The 25,000-nt window shown below is 43.9% G+C and overlaps 1 protein-coding gene across 1 annotated transcript in view; it reads right to left on the bottom strand.

Moving 5' to 3' along the window:
- Window positions 1–4,918: 4,918 nt before the first annotated feature.
- Window positions 4,919–25,000, bottom strand: part of cfap58 (cilia and flagella associated protein 58) — a gene marked incomplete at both ends in the record, with an annotated part of 59,198 nt that continues 39,116 nt past the window's right edge. The window contains 3 exons of the mRNA XM_080522746.1: window positions 4,919–5,039; window positions 19,593–19,726; window positions 21,625–21,744. Of these exons, the coding sequence (XP_080378872.1) occupies window positions 4,919–5,039; window positions 19,593–19,726; window positions 21,625–21,744 (375 nt within the window). The remainder of the gene's footprint in view (window positions 5,040–19,592; window positions 19,727–21,624; window positions 21,745–25,000) is intronic.

Below are 25,000 nucleotides of genomic sequence, written 5' to 3'. Positions count from 1 at the left end.
TTGTTTTTAGTCTTTTTTCCAAGCACCAGGGGAGCCCCCCCTCCTAAATTTCATTGTATGGTACCTGTACTGTATTAATGACAATAAAGACCATTCATTCATACACCCGCCCATCTGCAAATATGGTTATTCAAACATGGGGATATTACACTTTTACTGCAAAATCTGCGACCTCCTTTTTTCTCCAGAGAGAGCGACACCAGCGTGTTAATCATCATTCCTGAGCAGCAAGATAACGGTTATTTTGAGCTCCGTTATTTATGGTTGAAGAAAAGGTGATTGAGAGGAGGTCTGTGTGTACTAGATAAAGGCAACACTGGTACTATAATTTGTTAAAGGTATACTTGAAATAATGGTCTGTCTTCTTGCCCGTAAAGTGTGATTCATTCATAAATGTACTTGTCAAGCATATCTGATAACTGGTTTTGGTTACTTGAAAGAGAAAGAAACGAAAATCTCAAACATGAATCAAAATACATCCATAATTTCTAAACGAAAACACCAAAACCAAAAGCGTCTGTCAATATGTGATATTGGGTGTAGCACAGTGTACAGATCTAATCAAATGAGGGGGACGGGGGACGGGGGGGGACACACACCCATGCAAAATAGCTCAGTAACAGGGGAGGGTGTTCCTAGAGTTTGTTTACTGAGACTGGGATAGAAAAAAAAAGAAGATAAAACAAAAAAGCAAACACCATCTGTTAACAAAGGCAAACGGTATGACCCAGTTAAAGCTCCCCCGCTCTCAATGCCGGGTCTCCTCTCTCTTCCTTATTTCCACTGTCTCCACATGAAAGACCTGCGCTCATTACTTCCTATTCAAAAAGTAGAGGCGACGAGAAGTTCGACTCCGGTCCACTTTGCAACCCACACAAGCTGTGACATACTGTATATCACAGGCATGTACATGGCAGTTCTGGATGTTTGATGTACTGTACAGCAGCAACGTAGTACGCTGCATTTTGAGTTTGTGTGTTTCAGAGGGTGGGGGGGGGGGGCGCTTTGATTTGAAGCCACTCTACAGTTGGATCCTGACCAACTGAGAGCTGTAGGCTTCACCATCTAGGCCACCAGTTATGATCTTCAACAATACAGTATGTAGGCCAAGTCAAGTGAATCAATCACAACAACACCAGACTCAATTAGCAGTTACGCCACGTGGCAGGTAACATGGTCATTGGGTGAACCGACGGTGACAACTGGAAATTGAAAAATGACAATGTGTAAAGAAAATAAAAGTACCATCCAGGTGGAAATAATAGCCCCCCCCCCACAAAAAAAAAGAAGCCAAACAAACAAATGATGTCCTACATAAACCCTGGAGTGTGATTTGTGACACATCTGAGCAAGCAGTAGTGAATTGCTGTTGAAAAGAGACAGAGGAAAAGTGCCATGGACCAACTCCTCAGGGTACTAGCATTCTTACTCGCTGAGAAAAACAGAAAACTGAAAGGAGTGGTGAACTGACTTGTTCCCGCTTTGTCCAGCTTCTGTCACATTATGTGGTGACCATTAGGTAGAGCGAAAGTAGCTGTTAACAACGTGAGGCCCGTTTTCTTTCACTTTTGCAAAGTGCTGGAACAGGGCTGGAACATAAACCCTGTGGGTAGAAATGGCCCAATGAAGAGAGGTTGGTTTAGCAACACAGAATACAAGGACTTCAGTGTTACGCTCTCCCTGAGATGTTCGCCACTAGGGAGGGAGAGTGCAACCTCCTGCCTATCCGCTTGTTAAGTCTGACGTCAAAAGTGACGTTTAGCCATTTCCGAGTCCAAACCAGAAATTCCTCGCACCAGAGTACCTGTGAACTACAGCGGTAGAATGACAGTTTAATCGTTTTTTAGACTGGGATCTATTCATACAACAAGGGACACGGCACTTTCCCGTTTTCTCCATATTGTCAGGGTATTTGAGCCTCGGAAAAGCGCTATATAAATATAATTAATTATTATTATTATTTCGGCATTTCGAAGACAGCGCCTCAGCCAACGTTGGACCCGGAAACACGTCACGACTTAACAAGCGGATATCCACTCTGCTAGTAGATGTAACAATAACAGACCATGGGTGTGGTGCAAGAACTAATCGATAACCAAACAGAAAAGGGTACCTTTTAAATAAAAGGATTTATTGCTTAGTGAAAGTATTTACAAGTGTTTACAGTATACATTTATATAACATTAAACAATTAACAAAGAACAGAATGAACTACCACAAAAACTACCGGGGATTAACAAAGGGTAGGAGAAGGGAGGGAGAAGGACCATGCGAACGGTGTCACAAAATAACAAACACAGCCCTATTCTTCCCTACACCTCTGACCTACCTATATCACAGACTAACTAACCCGGAACCTAACTACCTGCTACAGTATTACGGCGGGGCGTGACACCCGCTCGCTTCTTACCTAATGTTTCTAGACAGTGGTTATTATCTACGTGATGCAGAGTGTATACCCCAGGGTATCTTACCTAGCCCTTCTCCCTTGGCCAAGTCCATTCGGCTCTCCAAAAAATCTTCTAGAAACAACTAACCAAACAATCAGGGAAAAGAAAACCAAAAGTTGGGATAAATTAAACCAGTCATTTCCGACCGGTTTTAACTTTTGGGGGGGACTTTAATACGGTATTTTACTACAAGTACCCATTTCAAATGTGTTCTCTCTCTAAAGGTTGTCATCTCAGGTGTGGTTGAAGGCAATCTCCTTGCGCCACTCCCGATTGAAAGCAGGCAAGCCCAAGCCATTCCTTACTGCTGACAGGCGTTGTGCTCTTCTGAGGCGCCAGAATATCACACATTGTAATAGGCCCCCCATCTCTTATATGGAAGCTCAGACAAGAGGGAGGGGGTAGGGTAGGGGAGGGAAGAGGAGGGTAGGGATGGGGGGAAGAGACTGAAGTATTATATTCATATTAATATCACCCAAAATGTGTTTGGAGTTGTCCCATGAGTCCTGTTGTCAGTTCTGTTGACTGTCTGTGTTATTGCTGAACGAGTCGGTGTGTACCGTTCAGCGCACTCCAACAGACACTAAGGTCAACCTGAGTGGTTTGAACCTAGTCTAGTTTACATTTAATCCGTTTGGATGGTTTTCTGAACTTTTAAGTGCTAAAGGGGTCAACTATGTTGTGTTTAATTGTTGGAATTACAAAAAAACATGTTTATTTTCTGAGTTTGTTTAAAAGGGTTAAACTGATGTTTTTACAAGTGAGGGCACTGATACAGTTTGTGCCATTCACTATAGCCGAAATGGAGCTGTGCCTCAAAATAAAGACCGAAGGGGTTTCATGAGGGAGCATCATTTAATAATAGTAAACAATGACAAAAATATGGAGACATCAATTATACAGAATGCCCAAGAGACATGCTAATACTGCTACCCCAGTTTAGACGTTTAATTACAAAACACTTGCACCCTTGAGGTACTGCAAGCGCTAATAAGTAATTAATTGTAAGCAAATATTTTACAAATGAAGTCGTAATTGAAATTCATGAGATCACACACATCCACACTCAATGGGCTTATGTGCAAACTGCTCGAAAATGAAGATGTCCCCCAAAATTAGCGGCTCTACTGTAGTGTCGTGCTTCTTCTTTCAATGCAGCGGCTTTGTAATTTAAGGCAGCACCTCTGCTCCGGTTGACTAAGCACAAACTCACTCCACTTATAGGTATATGCCTTTTTAGCTAACGCTTTTGTCCAAACTTACTGACTGTATAATGAGTGAGCGCTTAGATTGTTAGTACGTACCTGTATAGGTCTCAGAGGTATCGAAACCGCAACCTTAGCGTTGCTAGAGCCATGGTCTACCCACTGAGCCACAGATGGTCGACTACCTGTAAATGACCTGCTGTGCTCGCGCACCGTGCTACGGGTTCTTTTCGAGTTTGTTCGAGTCTATTTTCTCATCGGCTGCCTTGGGAACAGCAGTGATCTGGATACGATAGTCTGGATATTGACGCACAGCTGCTTTTCTGAACAAGAGCCCCTCAGGAAAGAGAAGGCTATTATATCAAACACAGCCATGAGAGACAAGAATAAGTACTGTAGAGTAGATACACCGTACAACAGTTCACATTCGAGAGATTCGAGAGATCGTATTTAATGATAAAACTGCAAAGACCTTTAGCGACAACAAGTAATAATCAGGAAAGACCTTTTACACCTTTGATTTCGATGTCAATTATTGCTTGTTCATTAAGAAGTCATAAACGAGCAACATGATCATAATGTTTTCAAAAAAGGAATAAATTGAGACTCATTATGTAAAAAAATGATCATATCAAAGTGCTTAAGTCCTGAGAATCACACAGGGTTCCCTTCAACCTTATCTCAAGCAGCTATTTTTTCCTACCCAATGGGAGACAGTCGCTGTGTGCGGAGCGCTACTCGCTATTCGAGAGGGCCGCTGTAACTCTTATCGTGATCCACATTTTTAGAAATGCAATTATTCATGATGATGGAAAGCTTTTAGGAAGTTCAGACGCGTAAGACGGCACTGGGAGGAATAATTATCAGGTCTCTCCCTCCCTCCCTCTCTCTCCCTCCCTCTCCCTCCCTCCCTCCCTCTCTCCCTCTCTCCCTCTCTCCCTCTCTCTCTCTCTCTCTCTCCCTCTCTCTCAGAGAATCATCAGCTCAAATTAACTCCAATTAAACTCTCCTTCTACTGAGAAACCAAACTTGTAACACCTCAGATTACGGTATCACTGCGACAGAGAGAATCCGCAGACAGCAGCAGACGTTGCATGAATGTGAATCGGTGATACTTTTAAATTAGTGCATTGTTCCTTTATTTTGTATTCAATCATATCATAGCCCAATTCATGACAGACATTTTGTTGAGGGGTGGGTGGGGTAAGAAGGAGTGTCACAGTGTGATGTAAGGCTGAAGGTGGCTGTTTCGTCTGCCGTCCTCTAGGCTGTGATCTTGCCGGCCTGTTTGAGGTTGAAGCCTCCTCCTCTGTAGCGTGGTCCGTCACTGCGCTGGGGCAGGATCCCCGCCTCTGCCACCTGGGACAGGCCTCCCTCCTTCTCCCTGTGGAGGGAAACAGGAGGACAAGGAGAGTTCCAGGATAGGAGATGGAGAGATTTGTCACAGACAGACAGACAGTATATATACACACATACACACACACACACACACACACACACACACACACACACACACACACACACATGCACACATACACACTGACAGACAGAGCACACATATACACACACACACACACACACACACCCTGACAGAGATACAGACAGGCACAGTATACACACACACACACAGACACACACACACACACACACGCACACGCACACGCACACCTTTTCCCTGAGCAGCTGGTGCAGTCCAAGAGCTCTTTCAACTCCACTCTACAGAGAGCGAGAACCCTCATGACTAATTCTGCAAGGGTTTACAGAGTGCCCCTTCATAGCCCCTCTCTCATTCGCTCCCAAAATTTGGCAAACCCTTCAAATGATATTCAGTGGCTGTGTAACGTGATTTATCGAGAAGGTGATGAAGACATTTGGCGCACCGCGGCCCCGGCAAAAACGACTGCTTCGTTTCCAGACATAACACAAACAACAAGCACAACAAAATTAATATTATGCATAAGGGCCAAAATGGCTACGGTAGACTCTTGGATCTTGGTCCAGACATCTGCACGACAAACGCTTTGATCAGCTCTCTCCATTAATATGACTTATAACATAAGCGGCGTCTCTCGCTAATGCTTTCTGACAATCTAGGAAATCGGCCAGTAATTACATTTCCAGAGGCCTCTCTACAGCGCAGAGACTGAGAGGGTACGGTATGCTTTTCAAACCTGGAAGCAGAACTGAAGCCTTGGGTTTAGGTTAACTGATGCCTTGGTTTTAGGTTAACTGAAGCCTTGGTTTTAGGTTAACTGACGCCTTGGTTTTAGGTTAACTGAAGCCTTGGTTTTAAGGTTAACTGACGCCTTGGTTTTAGGTTAACTGAAGCCTTGGTTTTAAGGTTAACTGAAGCCTTGGTTTTAGGTTAACTGAAGCCTTAGTTTTAAGGTTAACTGAAGCCTTGGTTTTAGGTAAACTGAAGCCTTGGTTTTAGGTTAACTGAAGCCTTAGTTTTAAGGTTAACTGAAGCCTTGGTTTAAGGTTACCTGAAGCCTTGGTTTTAGGTTCACTGAAGCCTTGGTTTTAGGTTAACTGAAGCCTTGGTTTTAGGTTAACTGAAGCCTTAGTTTTAAGTTAACCGAAGCCTTGGTTTAAGGTTAACTGAAGCCTTAGTTTTAGGTTAACTGAAGCCTTGGTTTTAAGTTAACCGAAGCCTTGGTTTAAGGTTAACTGACACCTTGGTTTTAGGTTAACTGAAGCCTTAGTTTTAAGGTTAACTGAAGCCTTGGTTTTAGGTTACCTGAAGCCTTGGTTTTAGGTTCACTGAAGCCTTGGTTTTAGGTTCACTGAAGCCTTAGTTTTAGGTTAACTGAATGTGGAAACACATTGATTTGGTTCTATTGAATCAACTTGATTTCCATTTGAAACCACAGGAGGCTTATTCGAGGCTTGAGGTGGGAGGAAGCCTTTATAGTATTAACTGTAGATAAAATCCAACCATTAAGGAATTCATTCATTCGTCGGACGATTAATCCGATCATTCATTAGATGTAACTGGTTTACAGGAGATGTTGTTTATTAGAGGCAGGGTTAAGGTCATCAGGTACACGTTTCGCAGGGAAGAGAGGGGACGGCGTAAACGTGATTCATCTCACAGTTTGGTGAACGGACCTGTAAATATGTATACTGCTGAACGAAAACAAACACGATCGTCTCAGAAGACCACTTAAAGGTAGACTCTGGGATGCACTGTTGATCGCCTCCTCTGGTTTATTGATATGTTTTACAAAGCAGTCTCCCCCCCCCCCCGTTAAAGCCATGCCTTCAACACCACCCTCTCCAGCGGGGCTTGAACAGCTGTCTATAAAACCCAACCTTGTTAATCATTGTCCTGAAACTGGCTCGGACGATAATTGAGCATGATGATGGTTTAGGCTCGTCTCTCTTTAGAGACAGCGATAAGGGATTCCGACAACAGAGGAATCCTAATTGTGGACAACAGAGAAATCCTAATTGTGGACTGGCGATTTTCAACACTTCTGAACGTGTTGACAACAGTAGGCCGCAATAAAATCCATGCTTACGACGCAAACATCCAGGACTTCAAAATAATGCATACATAGCTGTGTGTCAACCCCATGCCACAACATATCTACTGTACAAGCATCCGAGGAGTGGGATAATGCTGGGTGAGGAGGGTGAGCGTTTACATGCCTTCTCTGTGTCCCTTACAAGGGGCGTGTCCAGCTAAGTAAAGGTTTGGTGATCCTTCAGTCAATATATGAGACAACATCACCACCACCACACAGTGGATGGTCCAAGTGGACAAATGCTATACAAATGCCTTGGGGGGGAACAGCTTGAGGTTTGGGACATTGGGCTTAGTTTGTGTGTGTGTGTGTGTGTGTGTGTATGCCAGAACCAGCCACATGTGACTCATGGTGCCAATCCACCATGCCCACACACTGGTGGCACAGAAAGAGAGAGAGAGAGAGAGAGAGAGAGAGAGAGAGAGAGAGAGAGGGAGAGGAGAGAGAGAGAGAGAGAGAGAGAGAGAGAGAGAGAGAGGGAGAGGGAGATGGAGAGGGAGAGGGAGAGAGAGAGAGAGAGAGAGACAGTGTCAGTCTGCCAAGAGACAGTGTCAGTCTGCGTCGGTGCCATTTCTAGAGAGCTATGCAAAGGCTTGTCAAACACAGGGCATAGCACCCTCCCATCCAATGGCTAAGGTCCGCCTGCCCCCCTTCCTCTCATCTGCCCTATAAGAGCTGTCACCGCGTCACTCCGGGCTGCCGGGGCTAAAAGCCAAACTACTCAAGAGGGAATGGTCCCTGAATGGCAACGACATAGGTGCTTAAAATAACGGTCTAATAGGGGGCACTCAAACACAAAAGCATGGCTGCCTCCCAAAACACTGCCACTTCCGTATATTCGGGACTATAAGTAAAGTTGCTTTATTTTAGTGCTATTTTTCTGACATAAAAAAAACGACAAAACTAAAAAAAACATTTAGACTCGGAGTGCATCCCATAATTTCTCTGGTGACTGGTGCACTACTAATATCTTTGCAACGCCACTGTGCTGCGCCCGTGCTATTTTAAGTGCTGCTTCTTGCTGATCCCAGTGTGTTTTGCTGTGCTGAATGTTTACATGACAAATGTCTCCCGTGATTGTAATTGGGTCTGGCTTTGCTCTCAAAAGGATGTGGCTGGGGAGATATTTACTGTGTGGAAAAAAACACCTAAGGGATACTGAGAGAGAGCTGAATTTGCATACCGATACAATGTGTGCGTGTGTTTGTGTTTGTGTGTGTGTGTGTGTGCGTGCGTGCACGTGCATGCGCGTGTGGATGGTGTGTGTGTGTGGCTGTGCACGTGTGCGCGTGCAAGCATGTGTGCATGGTGTGTGTGTGTGTGTGTGTGTGTGTGTGTGCGTGCGTGTGCATGGTGTGCATCTCTTTGTCGAGGCAGCGGGACTCTCATCATTTTCGACACGTTAACACCTCTGTCCTCCTCCAGATAAATGACTGAGATGTCAAGACGAGATCATTATCAGACGAGCACCAAATCGATCCATCCTAATTAATTACCTGGCTGATGGGAGTGAGACCCGTCACAGACTGCGAGCAGCAGGGCTCCGCATGAGGGCTAAAACACACACACGCACACACACACACACAACCCTCTCATAAACACACACTAGTTAACACAGGCGATAAACAACATCTTCCGAACCTCTGGTTGGTTTACGACCGAACGAAGGACACGCATCTTTCATCGGGTGTAAAAGAGGCCCCGTCGACAATACACACATGTGCGTGTGCACGCGCGCACACACACACACACACACACACACACACACACACACACACACACACACACACACACACACACACACACACACACAAATACACACACAAATACACACAGGAGCAGACCATGAACCCTATACCTTTTCATTCATTCATTTATTCCAGTTTTAAAAAAGGAGTCCCTTTCGACTGGTAAATCCCCCACTGTAAAATGATCCCCATTGCTGTTCCTTTCCCCCCCAGTCTCCTATTCAAGGACATGCCTCCCTCTGTGGAGGATCAGCAGAGCTCATCTGCAACCTAGCTGGGGCTGCAAGGGCGCATTAAAAACCTGTTAAGCTGTAATTATGTTGTGAGTTGTGAGGGGGGGAGGAGGGGGATAAAATAGCGCGACTGTAAAGTACGGGCAGCCTGGTGACCATGGCCGGCGCTCCGACCCGGGAAAAGTCAGAAACATGGAAGGGACATAAACCAGCTGGAATGGGAAAGAGACAGAAAAAAAGGGGGTGCAGTATATCTGCTTCCAACTCGGCTTTCGCCCTCTCTCTCTCTCTCTCTCTCTCCTTCTGCCTCTCCCTTTCTCTCTCCCTCTCGCTCTCTCTCCCTCCCCCTTTCTTTCACCTCCCCCACCCTCGCTCTCTCCCTCCCTCCCTCCCTCTTTCTCTCCCTCTTTCGACCGTGCTTACGTATAAAAAACAGACTAAGATATACGCTTGTGTCGATAGCAGGCCGTCCGGCACTCATGTTCACATCTCATCCTTTTCCTTCTCCTTCCTTCCTTTCCCCTCGGAGGTCAAACCCAGCAAGGTCAGTCAGCCTGAGGTCGTAATACCACTCACTCGGAGAGGGTAGAGAGCATAGAGCAGCGTCCTGTAGTTTAGCGGTCCAGCAAGGGGGAGGCTGGTGGAGGTAGACGTTCGGCCGACGGGCTCGTCGTAATACAACGCAGGACGGAATGATTCTGTGATTTCCGCCCATCACATTACGAGGACGAGCCCGTCCTCCAATTTCGACCTCCGCCGGGGGGGGGTTCATCGTCACCCCTCCTCCTCCTTCTTCCACCTGACAGAGTTGTCTGACTCCGAGGTGCCCGGGGGGTAAGGGAGGGAGAGGGACAGATATATGTGGCGTTGTGTGGTGGGGGGGGGAAGACGCCCGGTGAACGTCACGCTCGATCACCCTATCCTGACTGCCTGGTGTTTGCATGGCGGGGCTCATAAACATGGCTGCCGCCGTCGTCGTCGCATAACACCGGGGGATGCAATAACCCGTAGCCTCATTTGCATACAATTTATTGTGAACTTGTCAACTCCCTCCGCTGGCGCCTCCTGTCTGTCTCTCTGTCTTTACAGGGGGAAGGCGCCAAGCTGCGGTCGCTCAGCACGCATCATCAAAAATCAACACGCATACACACGTAGGTACGCATAAGTGGCACGGGCAGACATAGGCACAGACACACGCAAGCGCACACACGCACACGCACACACACACACGCACACACACACACACACACACACACACACACACATACCCACATACCCACATACACACATACACACATACACACATACACACATACACACATACACACATACACACACACACTAGCCAGAAATACATTTATCCTCATTTCTAATGGTGGAAAAACAAAAAGATCTTCAAAGATATTATATTGATGACAAGATGTATTAAGCCAGAAGTGATGTGTTATTTTTGTTAGGATAGCAGTGGTCTGGTGTTTGCTAACAGCATGCATTCCATCAAGGAGAGGATAATCCTTGTGGTTGTTACGGCTGATACACTTTAAAATGTCAATTTTCACCCCATATCAAGATAAGCAGTGTTTGCAAATATCATTAAATGATTACATTACAGGGTCTAATCAGCATGGAATTCATGGATAGACCACATCAATACCACATCAATACATCTCGTTACGGTGAGTCTCCTGTGTCAACAAATGGGGGTTTGAATATTCTCAATTGCTATCGATTTTTTCAGGAGTCATTACTACAAGCCGACTTGTGACATGAGCCTTGGAAATGAATGACCTTCATTAGGAGGAAGAGAGAGGAGGATTTAAGGAGGAAAGAACATAGTCTATTGAGATAAGAGGCTACCCAGTGGCTATCTTCTGCTCCTGCCAACAATCGATAGATTACTGACTATTCCTGGAGTTCGAGGAGAGGGGGGGGGGGGGGGTTGTGGGGTGGAGAATGGAGAGAGCGAGAGAGCAAGAGAGAGCGCGAGTGACAGAGGGAGGGGGGGAGAGAGGAAGAGAGAGAGAGAGACACTCTCTCTCTAAGCATACTTACTTGCACCCAAAGTTTCTATGATTTGACACCTCCTCAAAACAAGTTTTGAAACTTTTCTAGATCTCACAGTGGAATTTTTGGGGGGATTTAATTGGCATTCAGCTGCTTGTTCTAATGTCAAAGGTCTGGTCTGGAATCTTTTTCACTATAAAAACAGAATAGTTAATTTTTTGGGGGGGGGTCGTTGGAATTGAATTAGAAAAGCTGCATACGTCATATTTCTTTCATGTTACAGCCACGTACAGTACTGTTAAGGGAAGCGTCTTTGATCTACACTCTGGCAGTGTCCCTCAAGGACAGAATTTGCCACGTTCCACACTCCATAGCTCCTACTGTGAACGTGTCAATCATTAATGGCATGTTTAATTCTAGACTGAATTACAACATTATAGACTAAATGAATAACAATTGCTTGTGCAGTAACTTTTTTTTTTTATTGTTGAACTCTGTATGGTTCAATATGAAAGAAAAGAACCATGCCTGGTTCTCGTGCAGGGGAGGCCAGTGGTAGTAGAAATCAGAGGACGGGCTCATTGTAATGCATGGAACAGAATGAGGAATGGGATCATACACATGTCAGATTTTTTGCCTCCATGAGCCTCCCCTAATACAGTAGATAGACACATAGATAGATACATAGATAGATACTTAGATACTTAGGTAGGTAGGTAGGTAGGTAGATGGTGTCTCTCAGAGTGTTCCCAATCAGCCCATTAACACCCCTGTCAGACCACAGCAAAACCACAGTGAACAACCTGAGAGACAAGGTAAGAAGGGCTTTTTACGCCATCAAAAGGAACATCACGTTAGACATTCCAATTAGCTCAAATTATTGGACTCCGTTATAGAACTCATTTCCCTCTATGGCTGCGAGGTCTGGGGTCCACTTACCAACCAAGATTTTACAAAATGGGACAAACACCAAATTGAGACTCTGCATGCAGAGTTCTGCAAATCCATTCTCCATATCCAAGGTAAAACACCAAATAACGCTTGCAGAGCAGAATTAGGACAATACCCACAAATTCGGAAAATTCGAATGAGAGCATTTCAATGTTATAATCAGCTATGTAAATAATAAAAAAAAAAAAATAGCAAAGTAAGTGACCCTGACACTTTCCACAACAAAGCCCTTACCTACAGAGAGATTCTAGGGAGTCTTTTATATTATAAGAACAAATGTATAAGAATAATTTAAAAAAAATACCTGACACATTCGAAAGAATCAACAAAAACCAGAGCAAATTGGAATGCTATTTGGCCTTAATTAAACAATGAATACACAGTGGCAGAATACCTGAGTCACCTAGTACTGTGACCGATCCAAAACAAAGAAAATCCTTGACTATGTACAGATGAAGTGAGATGTGAGTGAGACTATGTAGAGACACAGCCTCGCCATGGAGAGAGGCCGCCACAGGCAGACCTGGCTCCCAAGACAAGACAGACTGTGCACCCAATAGCACACAAAATGAGGTGGAAACAGAGCTGCACTTTTTAACTACCTGCCAACTGTAAAGACATCAGAGACACATTTCCCACAGATTACAAACACCCCAAAAGATTTTGAAGACATGACAAATGAGAAAAAACCTGCCATATCTGCTGGGTGAAGTACAACCATGTGCAAACACAGCAGCAAGATTTGTGAGCTTATAACAGTAAAAGGACATCCAATGGAATACAACCACCGTAAAGACTGTAAATAAGTATCTGCACTATTTGCACCATGCTGATCTCTGTACATAAGGTTTACACAGTTCTCATTTATTTGTATTTATATTTTTTAAACTGCATGTCTACACTGTTCTATTTGTATCTTAAGTTTTGTATCTGTATTTACCTGTATACTATATATATATTTATCTATATACACAGCTTTGTTGAATAATTTCTTTATTCTAGTATATCTTTAATTGTATGTACATTACATTATTTTCTGTTTTTTATCTTTGCTTTGGCAATGTATGTTTCCCGTGCCAATAAAGCCCTTTTCAAGAATTAGATAGATAGATAGATAGATAGATAGATACCCCATCAGAACCCAACAAATAAGCTTGTTTTACGCCATTGTTTGTAAACATTGTCATTGTAAACACACACTGTATAGCTTCAAAACATGGTTAAAACTGTCCTTTTTATATCATGGATGGTCATTCCCTGCATCCAAAGCTCTGTGAATTTGAGTGTGGTTACATCCCTCAATTGTTTACCCAGAAAAGTGGCACGGTTGTTGTTGTTGTTGTTGTTGTTTGAATTCCGTCTGTCATGCCTATTTGGTGTCCCTCCACCAGCTCATTCTCCAGGACTCAACTGTGATTTCTAATAACCAAATATAATCTTCAGATTCCCCAAGGCGTTTAAACAGGTGGACAGGTTCAGAGGCTCTTTCCCCATCCTCCTCCCTCAGGATAAAATCCCACCCCCACCTCCCGCCCCCCATTCCAGGGTAGACCCTCAGTGGCGGCCAGCCCAGCAGCCAAGCCATGAGAGAGAGAAAGAGAGAGAGAAAGAGAGAGAGCGCTGTGGGTAGAGCATCAGTGGCGGCCAGCCCAGCCTAGCCATGCTCTTTCAAGAGAGAGAGAGAGAGAGAGAGAGAGACAGACAGACAGACAGAGACAGATAGAGAGAAAGAGAGAGAGAGAGAGAGAGAGAGAGAGAGAGAGAGAGAGCGAGAGAGAGAGAGAGAGAGAGAGAGAGCTCTCTGTGTTGACCAGTCTCGAATTTTGACTGGCGAGGAGGAGAGGAGGAAAAAAACTCAGAAGGGGATGACGGTGTGAATGCGAAGCCCTTGATCTTCGCTTAAAAAAAGCCAGAGAGAGTGAGAACAGAGAGAGGGGCTGTGAATGAGAGGCACTTCACACTGCAAACGGCGACAACGTCTCCTTGTCCGTCTCGTCTGGGCTGGGAACACACGAAAGGAAGCGTAATATAAACCCAGTTGTTTTCTATAGCCTTCCTCCAGCGCAAGACACCGTCTGTTTTTCTTTTTTTACAATACAAACTGAAATCCCCACATAGCTATTCATTCGGAATCCTGATTCTGGAGACCTTTGATCAGAGAGAGAGAGAGAGAGAGAGTGGCAGGTACTGATAGACCAAGATTCTCATCTTTATTTTATTACAGTCATGTTTACAACCGCCGAATCCCGAGTTCATTAGCAGATTTAAACATGCGATTGCAGCAGCAGCCTGCATGACTCATATAAGCTCACAGATATCGAGATACTGGGTGGTGGGTTTTTAATCATATCTGAGAAGGAACATGGGGGTGGCTGGGGAGGATAAGAGGAGAACATAGCAGGCTGGGGAGCAGGTAGTCTGGAGGGGGATGTTAGGTGGATATCAGGGCTGGCTGGAGGAGGTAGAAATCGGAGGACGGGCTCATTGTAATGCATGTAACGATATGAGAAATGGTATCAAAGACGTGTTTGATACCATTCCCTTATTCCGTTCCGTGCATTACAATATGCCCGTTCTCCGATTTTAGCCTCCACTGATTTATACAATAAAACGCCTTTCCCTCCCTCTGAATCAATGAAGGTGAACATGAAAGCAATTTTGTGTTATTATTATTATTTGTTTCACTGATGAAAAGGGTGATATGCTTTATGCTTTTTGAGCACAATCCATAAAGAGGGAGAACATGGGAGAGGGGGGCGAAAGCCATAGGAGTCAATGCATGGAGCGCTTAATGATTTTCGGTCGATTTTTGTTCATAAGATTCAGTGATTTAGGCCTATTCTTTAGCAAAGACACCGCAGACGCTTTAAGCGAAAACACTTCTAATTCAAGTATTCTTTTGGTTCCTTCTATTGAACAGTCTTTCGGTTTGTGCTGAAGAAGTTTAATTGCTACGCTGTTTAAATTCAAAACACCCACACAGAGTGGGCTTCGCTGGCCCAGTGCTTACTTACAGCCGATACACATCTAATCACACTTTAGGGTTTAGGCACAGGTTAATCCACGGTGACCAGTTTTGTCTTGACTTGCCATTATACTGTATGAGATGGTCCTGCCCCCCCACACTGTAGTGTAATGTGCTGTAGTTCATTTATGAGAGAGGAGGGAGGAGGGAGAGGAGGACTAGGGAGAAGCTCTTCTTTATAGACATTGGTTAAACACGACCACTGATCAGTGATAATTATACACCTAGGCCCCTGCATTATTTATACCACCCTTTAAAATTCATTAAAGTCCTTTAGCATCGTCTAAAAGCTGTCATTATCGATTGACTTTACTGTAATTGCTGCTTTAAGCTCGCAAAGATTTTCTGCCCAGTGTTTAAGGAATGTAGGCCTAGCCCAGTGTGGGTGTCTGTGTGTGGTGCTCTGCAACTAACGTATGCTAATCGGGACCGTAAAACTAGCAAGCCCAAGCAGTATTTTAGGCCGATGTCCGGGCAAGGCATCTGCTACCTCTCTCACAAAAAAAGGCTGTTTTACAAATGCGATTTGAAAAGATGGTGAGACTTTTCTTGAACTGATGCGTTGTACGGTATTTCCCACTCTATCCATTCTTAAGCCGTTGTTATACTGCTGATCCGCCATCAAAAGCCATCACAGTACCGCTGTAATTCTATAAATATTCATTCGGCAATTTAAGACGGCATAACGTCTTTCAACACAAAAACGACAGTAACCACCAGAAACAATGCATCTCCCGTGCACACGCTGGTATGGGAAAATGATGTTGTTGAGATCCCAAAAGATAAGCAAACAAAAGTCCCAAAACTTTTAAAATGTAGAAGAGTACAATAGAGGCATACTGTAGGAGAGATATTTAGAGAGAAAGAAATAGAAAATGTACAGAGACTGATAAAACGCAAACTGTCATGGACATTTAAGGCTGCACTTGAGTGTCTTTAATTTCCACTGACAAAATGTAGCTACAAAGGCGTCTCTGGTAATAGAGGTTGAGGTGGTTCAGAGAAGCCTTTTTGAGGAAGGCTTTTGGAAGGTTTGACATCTTTACACGTAATTACACGACAGTACACTGCCACCTCTGTGCCACCATATCTTTTCAGGGAAAGATGGCTTTAGAAATAGCAGGTTATATTAAGCAGTTTTTAAGGGTTATTCGTCTTGTCCTTGTAGGAGAACTGTTTTTGGTGCCATGTAGAACTTTCTCTATGGAAAGGGTTGTTAATTGACCCACAATTACTTAGTATAAGGCTTCTCCTAAGCATTTATAGGGACAAGCCAAATAAACAGTTTTTCTAAGAGGGAATTACGTCATGCTGTTTAGGTTGCTCAGTTTGAAGACGTAATTTGCTCAGCTTTGATGGTGAAATAGTCTCGTAACGGTTTCTGCCCCCGAGGACATTGGCCCCTTGTGAAACTATAATCATTCTTTATTCAATCAACACAATTAACAGCTCCTACAGACATTTGTGGGGGTTTCTCTGTTCCATTATGCCATTTATAAAAGACCTGGAGGAGTCTTTGAGTGAGAGACGAATCAATACCACCACAGTTAAGCTGGTCTCGCCAGAGTGGCTTCTCAAACAAGCTGTGTTAAACATTCAAATGGCAGGCTGTGAAAATGTTAAATGTCAAATGTCAAACGGGAATGTTTCAAGCATCAAATTAAACCAAGAACAGTTAGTTAGGTTTAAAATATAATATCCGTGCATTGCAATGACCCGTCCTCTGATTTCTACCTCCACCAGCCTCCCCTGCTATCTATCTATCTCTATCTATCTATCTATCTACCTTTTTATCTATCTATTAAAGGTTAACCACTGTGGATTTAACACTGTTACAAAGTGCATTACATTGTAATTACATTGTACCTACCAGTTCGCCTACCGTAAGAAGAACGGAGGATGCCATCTGTAGGCCTGATAAGCAACAATGACGAGTCGGCCTACAGGGAGGAGGTCCAGCAACTGGCGGTGTGGTGCGCTGACAACAACCTGGCCCTCAACACCAGTAAGACCAAGGAGATCATTGTGGACTTCAGGAAAACTAGGGGCTGCGTACACTACCCCATCTACATCAGTGAGATGGAGGTGGAACGTGTTTCCAGCTTCAAGTTCCTGGGTGTCCACAACTCAGAGGACCTCTCTTGGACCCTCAACTCCTCTTCCATGGTCAAAAAGGCGCAGCAGCACCTATACTTCGTGAGGAGATTGAAGAAAGCCCAGCTGTCTCCCAGGATTCTGGCCAACCACTTCACTATTCAGAGCATCCTAACCAACTGCATCACAGTGTAGTACGGCAACTGCACTGTGTCCGACCAGAAGGCCCTGCAACGGGCGGTGATGGAGCGCATCATCGGCATCAAACTCCCTACCATCGAGTCCCTCCAGGCAGACTGGAGACATAGCTTACTACTATCCTCTGTAGTACCACCTCTAACTACCGTACTTGCCATAATGTACCTACAGTATCACTATCACTATCATGTTTTATATTTCACTCTTTGCACTTCTGGTTAGATGCTTTTCATTGTCTGGTACTTGTACTCTGCAACGACAATAAAGTTGAATCTAATCTAATCTAATCTAATGAACTTGGTTTTAATGAATCGGCCTTCATTTAAAAGACCTACCCAATACTTAAACCACTGATGGTGTTTTTTAATCAATGGATAGATAGTAAAAATCAGTCAATGCTCCGCAGTCTGCGCCGGTCCATTGGCTGGCAGAGGTTCAGACACCCCAGCATATGTACCAGACACCTGAACGTGGTCCAATGGCTCCACGGTGGGGGGTCGGGAGGGAAAAGACCTGTATCTCACAGAGCTTCAACAGATGGTAGGGACTGACCCAGCGCTGCTATCCAATCTGTGACCATTATCAGAGGTAGGCCAACTTCCTATCCCGGAAACTAGGTCCCTCTTTCATCATCCGCTTTCTGAACATAAACCCCCCCCCCCCCCTCAAAAAAAACCCTCCAGTGTGAATGAGAGGCGTAATAGGGAAACTGTGTCACGCAAAAGAGAATGGGGTTAATATGACCTCGGCGGTATTGGAGATCGAGAACGTTGCTTGGTTAAGATGAAGCTGAAGATGAGTTTTTTTACACTCAAAATGTGACCCAGGAACAAAGAGGGGACCGCAAGATTTTTCTTTATCAAGGTGAAAATATGACAAATGGCAGAGCAGAAAAAGCAGGGATGAAAATGGAAATCTGGTTACATTTGTTTGTGTGTGTGTGTGTGTGTGTGTGTCTGCGTGTATGTGTGTGTGTGTGTGTGTGTGTGTGTGTGTGTGTGTGTTCATGTCTATCGCTACATGTGTGTAAAAGTGGAAGCGAGGCATGCAAGCAAAGCTTTTCAATTACCCTCCCACAGCAGAAAAGGCCAGAAGAGTGCACAGATATAAATCAATATTAAAGAATACAAGTAACTACAAACTCCCTCTCGCTGGCTCACATCAAACGAGCTGCTTGAGGTGAAGCATTGATACATTTCTTTGCTTCACAAGTCAACTTCATTAGTCACAATTTCATAAAAGCAAAACAAATCCATTGAAAAAAAAGTAGGCAAGGCTAGATGACTCGGATACAATCGGTAGCTACAGCGCCTAGACCTCCTCTTCAACAGACTGTTTACCACTCTAAACAGCCAACGTTTTGGGGCGTACGTTATTGTCTAATCTTCCATGACACCTTTCTATTGAATCACCGTCAAAGAACACTTGGGAACAATGAAAGAAAGGTCGCCCAATCTCTCTGCCTCATTGGTTGTCTGTTCATCTACCATCAGCTGCCTCTCTGATCCCCGTCTGATTTTTTGATTTGAGGTATAATTTACCACATGTCAAAGGCCCTCACTGCTCACTGCCAATATAGAAAGGTCACGATCCACACATGGGGGGGGTGCATGTGTGTTCTTTCTAACACACACACGCACATACACGCACACGCACACCCGCACACCCACACACACACACACACACATACAAACACACAGAGACACCCAGACACTCAAACTTGAGTACGCATGCTGGGCAACAAACACACACACACACACACACACACACACACACACACACACACACACCCACACACACACACACACACACACACACACACACACATACACACAGAGACACCCAGACACTCACACTTGAGTACGCATGCTGGGCAACAAACACACACACACACACACACACACACACACACACACACACACCCACACACACACACACACACACATACACACAGAGACACCCAGACACTCACACTTGAGTACGCATGCTGGGCAACAAACACACACACACACACACACACACACACACACACACGCACACACACCCTCTCTCTCTCTCTCTCAATTTTTGCAGCCCCTTGTATACTTCAATCAGCCTGGGTCAGAAAACCCAGAATGAGCTGGGGGGATTTAGGCGCTACTAGAGTAATCATACCTGCACTGCTGTTCCTTGCGTTTCTGAGTGAGGTACTTCTTCTTGATGTTCTGCAGCTCATGGGCCAATCTCTCAATCTCGTACTTGTATTCCTGCCCCTGAGACTGGTACATGTTCAGCTCTGACGAGAGAGCCTGAAGAACGAGAGAGAGAGAGGTAAAACAAGAGATCTTCATTGATGTGATGAGATTTAAAGGCTGTGTGGATGTTAGGATATTGTTCATATTAAATCAGATACATTGGCAAAAATCCTCATTGCCCTACTGCGAACTCATCTTTCTTTTTTCAAGTCCCAGGAAAAGAGAGAGAGAGAGCGAGACAGAGATAGAGAGGGAGAGGGAGTTCAATACATTGTTCAGCAGAGGGGAACTGTTCAGTGGACCTACGGAATTGAAGAGTTAGGGAAAAACAAAGTGCTTTGTAGGCTAGAAAACTATTTGGTCTTATTCATTCCTCACCATTGCACATGTTTATTTACGAGACTGAGCTGTCTGCAGTTCAACATTTAAATCAAGATGTATTTCAATTGCCGGTGAAACCCTGAATTCAAAGAGTTAATTGAGTCCCCTTAGGAAATACTTCTGGGACATTCAAACTATGTAACAGAAATGACAAGATCCAAATATCAATGTTTCAAAAGATAGAAAAGTGTCACAAAGAAAACATTTTGGATAATAACAGTAGCATTGGACAACGAGATGTCCTAAAACCTCACTCATTCAACCCCATTCATAGCACAAAAGCTAATGAAGAACATGTTTGAATTGTTGGTGTTATTTTTAAAACTGTTGAGGAAAAACCTAAAACAGAAAGGGAGCATATTAATTTCCAATATTAGCATTGGTATTGCTTGTGTGTGAGCGTGTTTAGTTAAACCCTTGCTAACAGTGCCTGGGGTACAAACCGACAGAAATTAAAGTTGGTAATACGTTATGAGTAAAAGAAACTCAGAATGGCTCCACTGCTGGGCATTGGCAGGCTCTACTGTATGTGTCTGTATGTGTCTCATGCTTCTAAAGCGATGTGCTGCCTACTGCAGATATTCAAGAAGAATAACTGATTCTGCACACCTAAGGTATTTTAAATGTCCACCCCAGATATACTGTATTTTAATTCATTTTTCAAAAACGAAGGCACATTTAATGTCCGGACCACACCAAGGTTACCTAAGGCGTGGCTGCAAATACCTCTCTCATAACTTTTTCATATTTGTTTTATCCCCCCCCCCCCACCATCCCATCTCTATTTTAAAGGCTTCTGTGAATTAGGCTAGAGTTTTTCAAGTGGGCATAGCAAAAAAAAAAAAAAAAAAAAAAGAGAGTGAGAAATCACTCGCGGCGGGTGGACATCCCGAAATCCCAAATGTCATCTCTGCTAACTTTGCAATATTTCATTCGGGCTGAGTTCTTAATTAGCTAGGGGTAGGACTAATTATTCATTTAAGTAAACTGGCTCCGGTCTCATACTGTAACTAGAAGAAATGATGTATAGGGAAAAGTCCATAAAAGCCCTCAGCAGAGCCTGGGGGAGTTAGAAACACAGACAGGGCAGGGGCAGGGAGGGGGGGAAACAGCTACTCTAAGGGCTGGGAGACGCTTGTTCTCCTAACTTCCTGCTTCTCGCCTCCTACGCCCACCACGGCCCCAAATGGACCTTAAGTGCCATTTCTCTGGCTTCTCTGCCAGGGGTCAGAGCCGCTCTGAGAAAAAGAAAATGAATACAAGGGGGAATATGGAGGGAAAGAGAGAAAAGGAAGGAAGAGAGAGGGAGAGGTCGAGAGAAAAGGAGAGACAGAGGGAGAGAGAGAGAGATCAGGAAAGAGAGCAAGAGGGACGGAAGGGAGATCTATAGGGTGATAGAGAAGACATGGAAAAGTCACGTAACACAGAGACACAGAGGGAAAGATAGGGACGTAGGCGGGGAAGAGAGATGAACAGTGGGAGAGGGGATGGTTGAAAATAAGAGAAAGGAACCACAGATATGGGGAAGGATATTAAGTGAAGAAGAGACACGAAAGGCGTTGTGTGAGGACCTTGAGCTGTTTGGTCTTCTGCCTCAGTGTCTGCTGGTAGATCTGAAGCTGCTCGGCCGTCTCCGGACCGGGCTGCCGCGCCAGAATGTGCTTGAGATCAATGTAGAGCTTCTCCTTCCTCTAAGAGAGAGAGAGAGAGAGAGAGATTGTGAGATAGAGAGAGAGAGAGATTGTGAGATAGAGAGAGAGAGAGAGAGAGAGAGAGAGAGATTGCGAGATAGAGAGAGAGAGAGAGAGAAGTTGAGTTCAGTCAGGGGCTCTTTAAACCCCCCCCCCCATAGGATGCACACACATTACCAACACATGTCCCCACATCCACTCCCATCCGCCCCTGTCCCGTCCCGTCTTTTTTTACATCTCTGAGATGAGATAATGAAAAACATTAGGAGAGGCTGGAGGAGATGCATGGTGTGAATGGATGAGACAAGAGTGAGTGCATGTTCCTTATGGTGTGATCCCTCCTTAGCTTGGAGATCAGCAACATGGTACATAATTGAGGCACGCAGCATATACCATATGCTATGCACTGGAAAGGTTTTCCAGCACTCAGCTTTGACTCACTTAGTACATTGCAGTTTGTCGGTCTACGGAACATCATGCCCTCACCACTGGGAAGGTTGTTTAAGATTCACACCATCTCTCAAACAGCAGAATAGTAACACTTCAGAGAGGACCCTATAGGCCCAATCCCGATTCCCCTTCCCTACCCCTACGGCTCGTTTTTGAGTGCCACTCACTTTGGAGCCAAGGCCTCTGTACAGAGCCACAAGGCATAGTGGTTGAAATCTTCCCCTATGAAATGGGACAACCCTTCAAGACCCTGATACGTCATCAGTAGTGTCATAGAAAAGCATTGACGAAGTTTTGCGCTATCAATCGATCAAACAAGTCATCAAATAAAAAAGAACAATGCTTCATTTTCAGACCATGATAGAATAACGGAGCTCTGTAGGCTATCAACCTGTGCTCCTACCCTGCCAGTCTGCACTGATATAGGACAACATTGCAACAACTTTGCGGCTGAACTTTAGTTACATTTCTAAATTTCTGGTGTCATATGCCATCAAAGGGGGGAAATGTGCATGAAACATGTCAAAATGCGCCAGTATCATGCACAGATCAGCCTTAAAACATGTAACATTAGATAGATAACATTAGACACAGAGCACAGATTGATTTTTATGGCCTTCCGAAATCCCATGTGACAGGAACGCTGGAGAAAGAGCCGCTGTCCACAGCGTTAGTCAGCTACATGATATAACCCATCAATAATATTACATAATAACAACTGCTCGGATTAGATTGATTAATAAGTGCCATAGCTATATGCCATCAAAGGGGGAAAATGCGACATGGAAATAGGTCAAAACGCGCGACTATCATGCACAAATCAGCCTAATGTTAGATAGATAACTTAAAATTAAATATGTCTACCATCATCCCCTGTCAAACGGCGAAAAATCACCCCTACCCTAAACGTGAACGTGCAAAACGGAGCTGTAGGAGTGAAAGAGCCGTAGGGGTGAAACAGAGCCGTAGGGGTGAATTGGGATTGGGACTACTTTTAGAAGAATATCATAGTAGGTTTGTATTTTGGTATAGGTCTAGGTTAGAGGGTACTACACTCGTATGGTACAGTAAAATTACTATCTTTGTTGCAAGCAAACATAGCAAAGTAAAGATAATCACACATACCGTAGGTTAAGACAACACTGGAGTTGCTACACAGCAGCACAATATAATATGAAGCTTGAATATGTTGTATTAGATAAGGTTCCCAGCAACAGCATCAGGAGAATAACAGGCACTCTTCCAAAGGCTCCTCTATTATTGAATACGTCCCAGCACCAAAAATGTCTCAATAGAGCTGTGGTCATATATATTGAGTTAGGTGAACTTGAACATTTCCAAAAGTGTAGCCTACTGAGAATCGGGAAAGTGAGGTGTACTTATGTTTTGTTCATGAGTGATGTTGTGATGTTGGTTCCTGTTTGATTATAACAAAATTATGCCTGTGAATATATTCATCCAAGTGTTTTTGTTAGGGTGGCTGTACCGGCGCCCATTGTTGGGAAGTGTGTGCATGTCTATAGGTCCAGCCCTCCACCTAACAATAATTATTGCAAATTATAGTTCTTCAGCTTTGAAGAATTGTGTGGTACACTTTTGAAATGTGTTGTTTATCTTGTGAGGGGCAACCTTTAAAAAGATCCTTTGTGGCTTCCATATTGAACACTATAACAGAGTGTTTAATAGAGAATGCCACTCTATTACACAACACTACATTATTTAGCATAAATATCTTAGATGATTAAGTTCATTGAACTTCTAAATGCCCATTTGTAAACCGAAAAATATTCAATTATATGTTACACAATCAATCTATTTGGTGTAGCAAACATTTTGAGTACAATGTACCTACTCAAATAATGTCTTTACTTCCTCAAAACTATTCGGTCAGATTAACTCAAAATGTAGACTGTGGTCCATTTGGGGTCCACAAAACAATGAGTACAGTTAACAAATCAGGGTTAATGAGGGTTTACAGTGTATGTTCCCTATTCACTCATCAGCCAGGCTAATTATCCAATACTATGAATACTTGGATGAGTAAAGATCGCAGCATTGCACTGGTATTTAAAATTCACCCAATATATACAGTATGAAATGAATGCAAGAAATCTGCTCTCAGAGCAGACACCAAGAGGCTAAACAAGCTTATTATGAAAGCTGGTTCTGTCGTCGGTGTCACCCTGGACACAGTGGAGGAGGTGGCCATCATGGACTATCCCTCCCATCCCCTACATGACACTGTGGCAGAGCAGAAAAGCTCCTTTAACAACAGACTATTACAACCACGTTTGCACTAAGCAGCACTATATGAGATTTTTTTCTGCCTGCCACAATAAGACTGTACAACTCCTCCTCCGGCTGGCTCAATCAGGGTGATCAGTGATCGGTGTTTTTTTATTTTATTCTACTATTCAATTGCCATTTTTATTTCATTGTTGTTGTTTGTGGTGTGAGCTACTGCAACGCCTTAATTTCCCCCTCAGGGATCAATAAAGTACCTATCTATCTATAAAGTACCTATCTATCAATCAGATAAGATATAGATTTCTGGGGCTCAATTGAATTTCCTTTTCATGATTTTTTCATGACTTCAACCTATGTCAGTGTTTTTTGTTGTGGCTATATTGACTCCCGAATTGCTCTCTCACAGCACTATTCTACTGGACAATGTGTTTCTTGAAAAGAATTGCACTTCTTGTTGGATAATGTTCTGCCTGCTGTTTACGCCACTGAAAGTTAAATCAACCAAACTCTCGTTTTGTTCTTTCATGTCAGTGTAATATAGCTAGCTACACATGCTTTA

The sequence above is a fragment of the Nansenia antarctica genome (genome assembly GCF_963989245.1).
Source record: "Nansenia antarctica genome assembly, chromosome: 2".
Lineage (NCBI taxonomy): Eukaryota > Metazoa > Chordata > Actinopteri > Argentiniformes > Microstomatidae > Nansenia > Nansenia antarctica.
Note: the sequence above shows the minus strand (reverse complement) of the source record. Positions and strands in the feature narration are given on the sequence as shown.